This window comes from Lonchura striata, chromosome 28 (assembly GCF_046129695.1).
Source record: "Lonchura striata isolate bLonStr1 chromosome 28, bLonStr1.mat, whole genome shotgun sequence".
In the NCBI taxonomy this organism is placed as follows: Eukaryota; Metazoa; Chordata; class Aves; order Passeriformes; family Estrildidae; genus Lonchura; species Lonchura striata.
The window spans coordinates 4193161-4205592 of NC_134630.1; the positions used below are offsets into that span (position 1 = coordinate 4193161).

At 64.4% G+C, this 12432-nt stretch overlaps 1 protein-coding gene across 1 annotated transcript; it reads right to left on the reverse strand.

Moving 5' to 3' along the window:
* Positions 1-368: 368 nt before the first annotated feature.
* Positions 369-11779, reverse strand: LOC110475760 (transducin-like enhancer protein 1). The gene is made up of 21 exons (XM_021540126.2): positions 11733-11779; positions 11282-11396; positions 10603-10751; positions 9893-9956; positions 9382-9426; positions 6079-6141; positions 5897-5971; positions 5166-5361; positions 4721-4743; positions 4455-4559; positions 4266-4310; positions 3816-3971; positions 3472-3598; positions 3201-3385; positions 3052-3128; positions 2485-2734; positions 2094-2341; positions 1744-1891; positions 1512-1662; positions 1103-1179; positions 369-936 (listed from the first exon to the last, which is right to left on the reverse strand). The coding sequence occupies exons 2-21, from the start codon at positions 11303-11305 to the stop codon at positions 829-831; spliced, it is 2316 nt and encodes a 771-aa protein (XP_021395801.1). The 5' UTR covers positions 11306-11396; positions 11733-11779; the 3' UTR covers positions 369-828.
* Between the last annotated feature and the right edge of the window lie 653 nt (positions 11780-12432).

Sequence of the window (12432 nt, forward strand, 5' to 3'; positions counted from 1 at the left end):
TTGCCCACGGCAGTGCTGGCGGGCAGCCAGACTGATAAGGCAGGCGCTGAGTGCTCACATCTCATTTCCTTCAAAAACCACTTCCTCCAGCGCCAGCCTCTCCTCTCCTCCACACCCACGGAGCCCGAGGCTGCTCCACTGGGGCACTGCAGAGCCAGCACCGCTCTGTGCCCACTCTGGCTCCTGCTCCCCACCACTGCCAGGGCCAAGGATGGGCTCTGCCCACTCGGGAGCTCCCTCAGCACAGGAAAGGAGCAGCCAGATGTGACCAAAAGGGACAAGGCTCCTGCCGTGGTGTCACCCCTTCCCACCTGGTTCCATCCCAGCCCCACAGAGCATCGAGGCCACTGCCCAGGACAAGGCACAGCTGCCTTTTTTTTGTTTGTTTGTTTTTATTATTAAATACACCCTGGGAGGCACAGAGGGAAGTGAGACTGGAGCCCATCCACCCTGGCAGGCCCAGAGCCTTAAACAAATAAAAACCCCACAACAAAATTTAAAAACAAAAATAAAAAAAGCACCCAAACAAAACCTTTAACAATGCCAGACCTCCCCCCCCCCATCTCCAACTCCCACAGTCTAGATTTAGAAAGAAACCCACAAAGAACAAAACAAGGAAAAAGTCCCCAGGAAATCCACCCCGAGCAGCGGCCTGCACCATGCCTGGCCACGGTCCCAGGGTCACCTCCACCCCTCTCTGCTCTCTTCCAGCTGGGATGCCACAGCCACTGGCTGCATGTTCTTTGGGAAGTAAGCAGCAGGGCAGGTAGAGTCCACCTGTCCATCCCCGTGGACACCTGCCTGTCCCGCAGTTGGCACCTCTGGGGCTCAGTAAATGATCTCGTAAACTGTCGCTTTCTTGTCCCCTGAGCCCGTGACGATGAACTGGTCGTCCGTGGAGATGTCACAGCTGAGGACTGAGGAGGTTTCCTTGGACTGCAGAGAACAGGGGTAAGCACAAGAAGCAGCCCCAGAGCAAGGTGCCAACCCCCACTCCTTGGGGAGGCTGCAGGGATGAGTTTATGGGGCTGACACACAATTACAGCTGGGTTTGGGGGCCGTTCCTTCAACCCAGGAACCCCCAGCCCTGCTGGCTGCCCACCTGGAAGATGCTGGCTCCGTAGGGTGTCCGCCAGGCGTTGAGCAGGTTGTCCTTCCCCGTGCTCACGAACCACTTCCCTGTGGAGGGACAAAGCAGCCTCATGTCACCACACCAGGACAGAGCTGGATCCCAGCAGCAGATCCTGCCCAGGCTGTGAAACACACGGAGAGAGGCAGCCACAGCTCTGCCAGCCATGAGCCAAGGGAACACAAAGAGGAGTTTGGCTCCAGCAGCCAGCACTGCTCCAAGAGGGATGGATATCCCTTCTCTGATCTCACCACTGGGGACAGGGCTGGCTACCAGAACAAATGCTTGCCCACAGTGCAACGAGCCCTGTGACACACAGACAGAAGTAGAGGTGGCATCCACGAGGTTCCAGAGCAAGGGGGGCCAGGAGAGGCGTGCCTACCGCAGGAGGCGAATTTGAGAGAGAGGACACAGCTCTCGTGGAGGTGCAGCTGGTACTTGTCGGGTTTGCTGACGTGCAGGATCTCCACGTTGCTGCTCTCCATGCCCACCGCCAGCCACTCCCCCATGGGGCAGTAGCCCAGGGAGAAGATCTGAGGGCACAGACAGGCTCACACACTGACCCAGCAGGTCTCAGCTGGCCCCAGGGTGCTGCCGGAGGGCTCCAGCCCTACCTGGGAGCTGAAGTCGTGCTGCTGCAGCTGCCGGCCCTCCCGCAGGTCCCAGCAGCGCACGGTGTTGTCCAGTCCCCCTGTCCACAGCTTGGTGCCATCGTTGGAGATGTCAATGCAGCTGGCACCATCCGTGTGACCTTGAAACTGCCTGGGAAAGAGGGGGATGGAGAGGGCGAGGGCACAGCTGTCAGGGCAGCCAGCTCCTGCAGCACCCAGCAGTGAGGAGCTGCAGGGACAGGCACTGTCCCATGGCCAGGGCTAGACACAGGGACGTGCTGCAGGGGACTGAGGGGTCCCTGGCCCGAGGAGCCCCAGCAGTCCTGCCCACGCTGCCCCTTGCCCGGACTCACCTCACCAGTGTCTGGTTCTGCAGGTCCCACACCACGATGTTGCCGTCGCTGCAGCAGGAGAAGCAGACTTTGGCGTCAGGGCTGATGGCCAGGGCGTAGCAGGCGGGGGCAGAGGAGGTGAGCTCGGCCTTGATGCGGGGCGTGGGGGCTGCCAGGTCCCAGATGGACAGGGTGCTGGCCTCCCCGCCCACGATCAGGCTGCGGCCGTCGGGGAGCAGCTTGCAGGAACGGATGTAGTTGTCACGGTTCTGTGACAGGCAACAGGGCCAGGAGCACATGATGAGCACACAGGGCCTTGCAGGAGACACTGCAGATGTGAAAGGCCCCTCTGTCCCCTCCACATTGCCCTTCCCAGCCCCAGCCCAAAGGCATTTCTCCTCCTCCTCCTCACCAGGCAGTCCAGCTGAGCCACGGCCGTCTTGGTGCCCGGCTGCCCCACGTCCCAGACCTTGACGCAGCCCTTGCCCCCGGTGTAGACGTGTCGCGTGGAGTTGCTGATGGTGACGGCGCAGACCACCTCGCCGTGGGTCAGGGTGTGCAGCTGCCGCGCGTGCCGGGGGATGCCGGAGCCGATCAGGGCGTCGGGGGGGAAAGGCACCGGCTGCATCTGCCCGTCGGCGCTGACGTGGAAGGAGTAGGCACTGGAAGGGAGCAGAGCAGTGAGAAGCAGAGCAGGGAGAAGCAGAGTGGAGCAGGGAGAAGCAGAGCAGGGAGATCCTGCATGGACAGCAGCCAGTGCCAAACGGGTCCAACACAAGCAGCACAGTTTGGAGTCAGAACCATGAGCAAAACACACCCAGCGATGCCAGCTGGGCACACAAAAACCACAGCCCAGCTTTCCCTCAGGCTGTGCTCCCCACCCCTGCTGCCCGCAGCTCGTCCACACATCCCAACTTCATCCCCACACACCACCACATCCCCTCCCCCGGCGCAGCCCCTCCAGCCCAGCCCCACTCACGGCTTGCCCGAGGTCCCCACTTGCATGCCGGTCACCAGCCCCGGGACGCGCATGTGGGGGTGCGGGTCGTAGCCCACCTGCGGGGGACAGCGGGTGAGAGGGGCTCACCCTCCGTGGCCCCGCAGCCCCGCAGGGACCCGGTCACGCACCAGGGGCGAGCGCCCGTAGCCGCCGGCTCCCACGGCGGCCGCGGCCCCGTTGAGCTGCGGGGACATGAGGTGCAGGCTGGCGTAGGCGCCCGTCCCGGCCACGTCCCCGTTGACCGCAGGGTGGGCCAAGCCAAAGGCGGCCGAGTAGGGGCTCTGCACTCCCAGCGGATTCCTCAGGCCCAGGGCTGGTGGGGAAGAGGCAGAGTGAAGGGATGGGGCCCTGGAGACAGAGCTTGGAGACCCACCCAGGCCCCAGCGGGGCCAAGCTCACCCAGAGGGTCCACAGGGACCTTGGCAGCGGTGGGGCGAAACTGCTGGGCACTGCTGGAGCCTGGGAGGGTGTCACCCTGGGAGGTGGGGGTGCTGGACTTCAGGCTGGGCGTTCCTGCCTTCTCCACCTGCCAGGAACACAATGGGGAGGTGGCAACTGCACCACGCCTCTGCCAGGGGGTCCCTGTTGGCTCCCCCTCAGTGACAGCCCAGCCCAGACAGTGCTGAAGGGTCTGTGGGACCTCCCTGTCCCTCCAGCACTTTGCCCCATGGCTTTGGAGGCAGGGGGACCCACGGCCACTCTGCCAGCTGAGCCCAGGCAGCAAGGGCACAAGTCACACGTACCGTGGGCGCATCCTTGCTCCGAGACGGGGACGTGCTGCTGGAGGAGGCCATGGAGGTCGGACTGAGGGGCACGGCCTCCTTCCTGCCCAGTGGGACCTTCTCCACCCCGTTCTCCCGGGACGAGTAGGAGTGGACGCTGTGCGGGGAAGAGGGGTCCTGGGGAGGGAGGGAAATCAGCAGGGAGCAGAGCAGGCTGGAGAGCAGGGATGTCCCAGGTTAAGGGGAGCTGGTGGCTCAGGCAATGGCCAGGATGCCAGCCTGGATCCTGGGGCTCGCTGCTGCTGCTGGCGAGGATCAGGGAGCACAGCTGCCACTGGCACCTCCCTGTGATGCCCACCTCTGCCTGTTAGTCCCAGCCTCAGAGATGGACAGCACACACTGACCCCACAGCCCTCCCAGTATCCCAGGACACACTGACCCAGACCCCTCCCAGTGTCCCAGCACACTGACCTCATCCACCACCAAGTTGTCTTCACTTTTGTCTGCATCGCTGCCCTGCAACGTGGAGCACGGTTGGAGCCAGAGGGGCTGCAGCCACCCTCACTCCTGCCTGGAGCTGTGCCAGAGACACAGGCAGCTCCATTCCTCACCCCACGGGAGAGGATGGGGTCACCCCAAGCCCCTCAGCCCCGGGCTCACATAGTCTGTAACAAAGTCCTTCTCCTCCACCTTCCTCTTCTTGCTGCTGCTCAGGTACTCGGCGATGGCTCGCGCGCGCTCCCCGTTCGACAGCGCCAGGGAGCTCTGGGGTGAGGCACAGTGTCAGTGGCTCTGCCCAGCTCCTGGGACAGGCAGCACCAAGGCAGGGCTGCCTCCAGGAGCATGGAGGGCCCCAGCCCAGCCCTGTGTCCTGAGCACAGCCATTGCCACCACAGAATGGTGCAAGAGAAGAAAAAGGCACTTACGGGGCCGGGGTCTCGGTCTGTCGCTGTGGCAACGCAGAGGAGCAGCAGGAGGAGGAGGAGGAGGAGGAGGAGGAGGGAAAGGGGGATACGCTGTGTCACCGCCAAGAGCCCCCCAGGAAAGCCCCCACTTCACCCACGGGTGCTGGGGCGTTCACAGCAGGGCCAGACCAGCACGACAGCAGCAGGGTGGTCCTAGAGCCTCCGCCAGCAGCCCCACCTCACCACCCTCCCACGAGGGTGCTGGTCAGTGGAGGATGCTCCCACCCAAACCCCTGCAGCTGCAAGCCCCTTGCCCCTCCAGCCCAGCTGGCAGCCCTGAGGCATGGACAAGTGGCCCCTACCCCAGGGAAGTGCCCAGGTAAGAAGGGCATGGGGAGCAAAGGGAGCCCCACTGTTCCCAGGTTCAGATCCAGGCACCCCAAGCTCTGGCTCCCCCCACACTCACCCCTGGGCTCTGTGTCATGGACTCCTCGGTCCTCCTTGGCGAGGAGCTGGGCCTGGGCCCCCAGTGCCCCCGAGAGTGCCAGCAGCCCCGAGGCACTGCTGATGCCAGCGAGGCCAGCGGGCTGCATTCCAGAGGGGTGGGGGGTCAGCGGGATGGGAGGAGCGTGGTGCGAGAGGTGCTGGGTCTGCAGCTGGTGCTGGAGAGGAGAGGAGAGAGCAGAGTCAAAGGGCTGTGCCAGCACTTTGCCGGGCAAGTGAGGGGCAAGAGGCAGCCCAGCGTCAGTCAACCACAGGGCCTGGGTGTGGAGGGGCAGGGCATGCACTCAGGGTGTCCCCAATAATGTTCTGGGGGCCACCACATCCCTCCCACCGACCCCCCCCACCCTGGGCTGGATGGGGACCTACTGCAGTCTTGGGAGAATAGTTGAGTGGGGATGGTGGTTACCCCCTTACACGCAGGCCACAGGGTGTCAGGACACAGTGACACACGCCAGCCACCACCCCCACCCCCAGCTGCATCTCCTGCACCCCGAGTCCTGCTGGCAGCCCCCAAACCAGCCTGGTTTGCCTCTCTCCTCCCCTCCATTCAGCTGCACGAGGGGCAGGGGCTGCAGCCAGGGGCAGGAGGGGGCTCAGCTCAGGGATGGCAGGAACCTGGGAGGTGCCAGCACGCCAGAGCCCCTCAGCCCTGGCCCTGGAGTGGCGGGAAGTGGGGGCAGAGGGTTGACGTACCCCGATGGCCGCGTTCAGGTCGGTCATAGTCACCTGCTTCGCTCGCTCCACAGCCTGGACCACCTGCTGCTGGTGCTGTGGGGAGAGAAGAGAGGGGCTGGGGCAGGCTGGGGCAGGCTCGTTTCGTTCCCTGGGCCCCAGAGGAGCTCTGCACACCTGGCTGGCCCCGAGGGCTCACCCACCTCCTGAGACAGGAACGGGATGAGCTGGGCGCAGATCACGTTGAGCCGCTTGGCGATCTCCGTCTGCCGGGGGAAGAGAGACAGAGCCCGTCAGGGCAAGGGGCAGAGCAGACCCCAGGCTGAGGGGTTCCGATGCTGCCAGGAGAGCCCCCTCACCATGGCTGCTTGGCCCGGGCAGTCTCAGGGTGCTGACACCCAGCCCAAGGGCTGCTGCTCAGCACTACAGCAAAAACACCCTGGGGCAACAATTCCTGCTCCTAACAACACCTCTTTCAAAACCCAGCATACTCCATCCCCACCCTGAGAGCTCTGGGACCCTTCCAGCTCCTCCCTGGCAGGGACATGAAGCCCCCCTGGCCCATGCCACCGAGGCCACCTCCAGGCAAGCCCCCAGGCCAGCAGCCATGGCCCCTGCAGGCTCCCCCCTGCCCTCCAAGCAGCCTCCTGCCGGCACCACGCCCTCCACTTGCGCCCTCCCAGCCCAGAGGAAGCCCTGGAGAGGTGCTCTCCTTCCAGCTGCTGTTTTTCTGCTACACTCGAGTGCCACAGGCAATCAAGAGCACAGAGCGCGGGGAGGGAGAGCAGCGTCGTGCTGTGCTGTGCCACGTTCCCCTGGCACCCCCTGCCAGCTTCCAGTGCCCCATGTTCCCATGGCATCCTCCTCCATCCTCCAGTGCCCCATGTTCCCCTGTCACCCCCTGGCATCATCCAGTGCCCCATATTCCTGTATCACCCCCTGCCATCTTCCAGAGCCCCATATTCCTGTATCACCCCCTGGCATCATCCAGTGCCCCATATTCCTGTATCACCCCCTGCCAGCTTCCAGGGCCCCCACCAGCCCCACCCTGCACAGCTCAGGTGAGAGGAGAGCACAGATCTCAGACACAACCCAAAGATGCCCCAAAGGCTGCGGGGACAGGATCTTGTCCCTGCACATGGCCGAGAGAGCAGACACTGCTCGAGGCAACAGCAGAGACGCCCATGAGGAGCTGGGGACTCATCCCCAGGGAGGGGACAGAGATCAGCAGCTGTCCCTAAGCCCATCTGGGGGAGGGATTCCTCTGTTCTTGGATGGGCAGGGGATATCCTGGGCACAGGAGCGCAGGTAAGATGCAGTCCCAAGCCCCAAGGAGCTCCCTGTCCACCCTGGTGGGGAAGATGACAACACTGTGGAGCAGGGGCTGAGAGGAGGGGGTTGAACCCAGACCCCCTTATCAGCCCCCAGACGAGACCAAAAGCTGAAGTGCCCCAGGGACAGAACTGACCCCTGGATTTCCCTGCCATGACCTCGGGCACATCTCCCACCCCCAGCTGGTGCAGGTGCTGAGGTGCCAGGGTGAGGGGGCACGGCTGGTGTGGGGACACAGGTCCAGGGACACTGTGCTGCCCTCCGGAGCAGCTGCCGACCTGCTCTTGCCAGCCCCAAAGCACAGAAACAATCTGGCACCTGCCCTTACTTCCCCTTCTGAGGGAGGAAAAAAGAGAAAGAAAAGAAAGGAAGAGGGGGGAGCAAGGAGATTTGGCAGCCGGCAGTTCTGGGAAGGATTTAGCTGTCTCCCGGGGCCGGCAGTGATGGATTCTCTTCCCTAATGCACTGATGGGCAGCAGCTCCTTGGGGAGAGCTGCCTCCAATTCACTCGCACTCGTTAATGTGCAATTTACTGGCACTTTAACGCTCTCAGCATGAAAAATGATCACGCTGTTTGCAGCCCCCCCAGCCACCAGCACCGTCGCCTCCCCTCTGGCTCGCGGTGAGCAAGTCCAAGGCCAGGCAGATTCGGGGAGGTGCTTTTATAGAAAGCTACAGGCCCCTTTCCATGCCAAAAACAAAGCAACAATAAAAAAAAAATTAATGTCTCCTGCTCGTTCCTGTCTTGATCCTCTCCTGCCAAGCCTGTGGCTGCCTGGAGAGCTGCACCACCACAGGCAGCCCCCAGCCCCATTTCCCCCAAAAACAAACCCAGAGCAAAACCCCACGCCTTGGCCCTTGGTGATGAACACCTGGGGACACGGGGACAGCAAGGACAGAGGCCAGAGCACGGCTCTGCCCAGCCTCAGTCCATGGCCATCGGGGCTCTGGGGCAGCCAGGAGCGCTCAGGACCTGCCGTGCCCGTGGGCAGCGCAGGATTTGGGGGAAGGGGAGGAGAGGCAGCCCCCCAGTCCCCCCAGGGCAGCGCTAACCCTCGGCTCCGCGCCGCCAGCTCCCCTTGCCCACACAATGGCCGCTGGCTGTCAGAGCAGACTTACGGGCCCTTGTTAAAAGTGCCGACAGCTCACTGGCCTGCAGCCAGTGGCACCTGGGGCTGGCAGAAAACACGAGCCTGAGAGGGTTGGGAGAGGAGCAGCAGCCAGAGGAGAGGAGCTCGCAGCCCTCCAGGGAGAGGCTCCGGGCCGGGCATCGTCCCTCACAAGGGCAGCTCGGCCCGAAGCCTCAGCGGGGATGCCGGGACAAGGAGGGCATCCCAGAGTGGCAGAACACCCTGCCAGCGGGCACAGAGCTGGCAGGGGTGGCTGACAGCCTGTCCTGTGCCGGGGCCAGGGGCAGCACCGCCGCGGTGCCCGCGCAACAGTTGGCGTCGGCGGGCGCGGGGCGGGCAGGAAGGCGGCAGCGCCTCGCCAGGCTCCTCCGCAGCCTCTTTAAAAATAGATGAGAAGAAACCTTCTGTCTCAGAGCAGCTGGTGACCCGGAGCTCGGCACAGGGGAGGAAGGGAGGGAGCTGAAGAAGGGAGGGAGGGAGGGGGAAGCAGCGAGGGAGGATGCGCAGCTCTGAGCCCCCAGAGAGCTCACCCTGCACCCACCCCAGACCCTTCTTGCTCCTCAGAATGCTCCTCAGCCCTGGCCCCTGGGCCAGTGGGCAGCAGACAGTGCTCGAGCCAGAGCACATCAGCCTGCTGTGACCCTGCAGCCCACCTTGCCCTGAGGAGGAAGCCAGTCTCCTTCCCAACAGCCACCCCGTGACCACTCGTAACCACTGTGAGCAGCCATGCAAGAACAAATCCTCCACCACCACTTTCTGCCTGACACAACGAGACCATCACAGTCCAGCAGGGCACCCTGAACCCGAAACCAGAGCACAGACGTGTGTGGGGACCTAAGGAAGCAGCCACGGCCATGGCACAGAGCAACACAAAGCACAGGGAAGGGGACACATCCCCCACAAACACTGGGATTCCTGGGCTACAGCAGGGAGCAGCTTCCCAGCTTGACTGTGGGGACAACCCTGAAGAGCCCAGATGGCAAAGTGGGGCCAGGGAGCTGGCACCAAGGAGGTGGACAGAGCTCCCAGCCCACCCAGACTCACCTGTTTGTGCATCTCGATGTTCAGGCCATAGGACATCTCGTAGTACTGTGAGGGAGAGAAGGCAGCATCAGCACGGCTCTGGAGACCAGGGCAGCTCCCAAGCAGAAATTCCTCTGTGGTGCTGGCACACCAGGTCAGCCTGGCCACAAACAGTCATGGTGTGGCCAGGCCATGGGGACGACACGGTCCCCAGCTCCTCTCCCAGGAGCAGAGGTGTCCCTGGCACATGGCTGCAGCCCCCAGGATGGACACAGCCCTCCCAAGACTCCTGCAGCAATGGGGAAACCCACACAGGAGCACGTTTGCCACCACAAGCTGAGGCAGAAAGTCCTGCTCGAACACCACAGCCCCTTTTGGGGGAAAACCAGACAGCAACAGCCACAAGAACCAGATCTCAGGGCCTGGCCACACAACCCAAAAGCAAGAGGAAGGCAAAGCATCCCTGCGTGTCCTTTGATGGTTCAGAGGAGATCCCACACCACCCTTCTCCTTTCAGGTGGAGCTCACTAACCATGACATAATGACGCTGGATTTCTGTTTTTTCTGTTGCCAGCTTTTCACATTCTAACTTCAAGCTGTGAAAATAAAGAGAGAAAGGGAGAAGGAGCAACCCCCCTTGGTCCTCCCAAGTGACAGGATGTCCCTGGCTGGACAGAGCACGAGCCCTCCCAGTGTACCACACACTTCAGCCTCCTCTCAGCTTCAATCCCATTTCCCAGCACAAACCAAGAAAACCACCTGAAAGAGGGCAGGAAGGGGCTGATAAAGAGGAGGTGGACACCAAAGGGTTCTGGGCATCAGGGAGCAATTTGCATGGACTCTTAACCCCCTCCCCAGCATCTGCTTCCCAAATGGAGTGAGCTGCAAAGCTTAGCTGCATTTCAAACCTCGCTCTGCCCCGTGCAGCATGAGGAAAGAGAGGTGATCCTGGGCAGAAACCTCACGGATCAGAGGGTCTCCAGGTCTAAGTGATGGCTCTGGCTCAGCCCAGCAACTGGGTGCTGGATGCCAGCACCTCCTCCCAGGGCTTTTGGCAGGCAAATGTTGAGTTTTGCCCTCAAACAGAGTCATTTCAAGCTACCAAGGTGATGCTTGGCACAGCCATCCTCTGGAGGGACCAGTCCAGCAGCCACACAGGATGGTGCTGCCCAGTGCCAAGAGGAGCCTGTGGCTGGCCAGCACCAGTGAAGTGCCCAGTTCACAAGCATGGCAGCTTCTCACCTGTGGTATTGGTTCTGCAGGAACTGGAATTCCTCCTTGATGCGATCCAAGGTCTCTGGGTAAGTCAGCTTGAGGGACTGGGGGGTGCTGGGGATGGCACTGGCAGCAACAGCGGCTCCCGAGGCAGCAGAGGGTGCCTGGAGATGAGCCTAGGCAGAGATGGGACCTGCAGGGTCACTGCTGCTGCCCAGCAAGGCTGGCACATCCCCCAGGGCATTCCTGCACCCAGGGAAGAGGCTACGGGCACATCTGGGAGAGCAGCACATGCAGGAGGTTGCACAAGGAGTTATTGGGAGAGGCAACTGGTCACAACCAGGCACCAAGGGCCTTGCCAGCATCAGTTGGACCACTGAGCCAGAAAGGATTAATGACCACGGGTGGCACTGGGCATGGCACAGACCTGGTGGCCCGTCCTCACCCAGCTGCCACACTCCTGAGCTCCCTGCCTGTCCATCACCGTCCCACCATCACAGCCCGGTGAATCCCGCTCCCAGCACGCCCCAAAGCCCAGACCCGCCGCGCTGGGGCTCAGCACCGCTTTGGGAAGAGCCACAGCACCGCCGCCGAGCATCACGAGCACCGGCAGCCAGCGTCGGTCAGCACCGGGGGGGGAGCCGGGCTCTGGGGGCGCAGCCCGCGAGCCCCGGGGTGGCACCGCTGCGAGGGGACGGGGGCTCACCGGGGGCCTGTTCTGCGGGAACATCCTCGGCACCGGACCGGCCCGGGACCGTCCGGCCGCCCCGCCGCAGGTCCGGGACAGGGCCTGGAAACTGTTCCGAGCTCCGGATCAGGCCCTGGAGAAGAACGCGGGGGTCACCGCCCGGCGCTGCCCGGGGCCCTGCGGGAGCCGCGGCCCCGCCCGCGGCCGCCCCGCGCCGTTCCCGCGGGGACCGAGAGCCCCGGGGCTGCCCCCGGGCTCCGCGGACCCGCCCAGCCCCGGCCCCCGCGCCGCGCAGACAATGGCCCCGCCGCCGCCGCCCGCCGCAGGTACGGCCGCGGGGCGGCACCGGCCTCGCCGCCGACCCAGCCCCAAGCGGGGCCGGACCCCGGCCGGCGCACAGCGAGCCGAGCCGAGCCGGGCCGGAGCGGCGGGACGAGACGGGACGGGACGGGAACAGGACGGGACTCACCGCGCTGCGGGTCCCAGACCCGGCCCCGGCCCCAGGCGCGCGCCCCTGCGGCGGGGCGGGCCGGGCCGGGCCGAGCCGAGCCCGGTAGAGCCGAGCCGAGCCGGGCCGGGCCGAGCCGGGCCGGGCCGAGCCGAGTGCAGCCGAGTGCAGCCGAGCCGGGCCGAGCCCCCGCCCCGCCCCGCCCCGCCCGCGCGGCCGCCGCTCTGCGGAGCGCGATCAATGAACGAGCGCGAGCGCCAGCTCCACGTGGGGCCTGGCCCGTGCGGGCGATCGCCCCCGCCGCCAGCCAATGGGAGCGCGCCCAGGGCGGCCGCCCCCACGTGGGGCGCGCGGAGCCGCCTCCCCATTGGCCAGCCCGGGCCCGGCCGGCGCGCGGGGTGTCAATCAAGGGAGGCCGAGCGGAGAACGAGGGGGCGGCGCCGCGGTTTAACCCTTGCGGGGCCGGGGGACCGGACGGGACCGAGAGGGGACCGGGCACGGGCCGCGCCCGCCGCCCCACGCGGGATCCCGGGGCGCGGCACGGCCCCTCCCAGCCCCGTAGCGAGGACCCCCGCCTCTGGAACCGCGGCTTGGCCCGAAAACGGAGCCGGGAGGTTGCACCGGAGCCGCTGTCCCGGGCAGCGGCCGCTCGGCTTCGGGTTCGGGGCTTTTTGCTGGTAAACACAAGAAGTCGTCGTGTCCCGTTCCGTGTCCGTCCCCG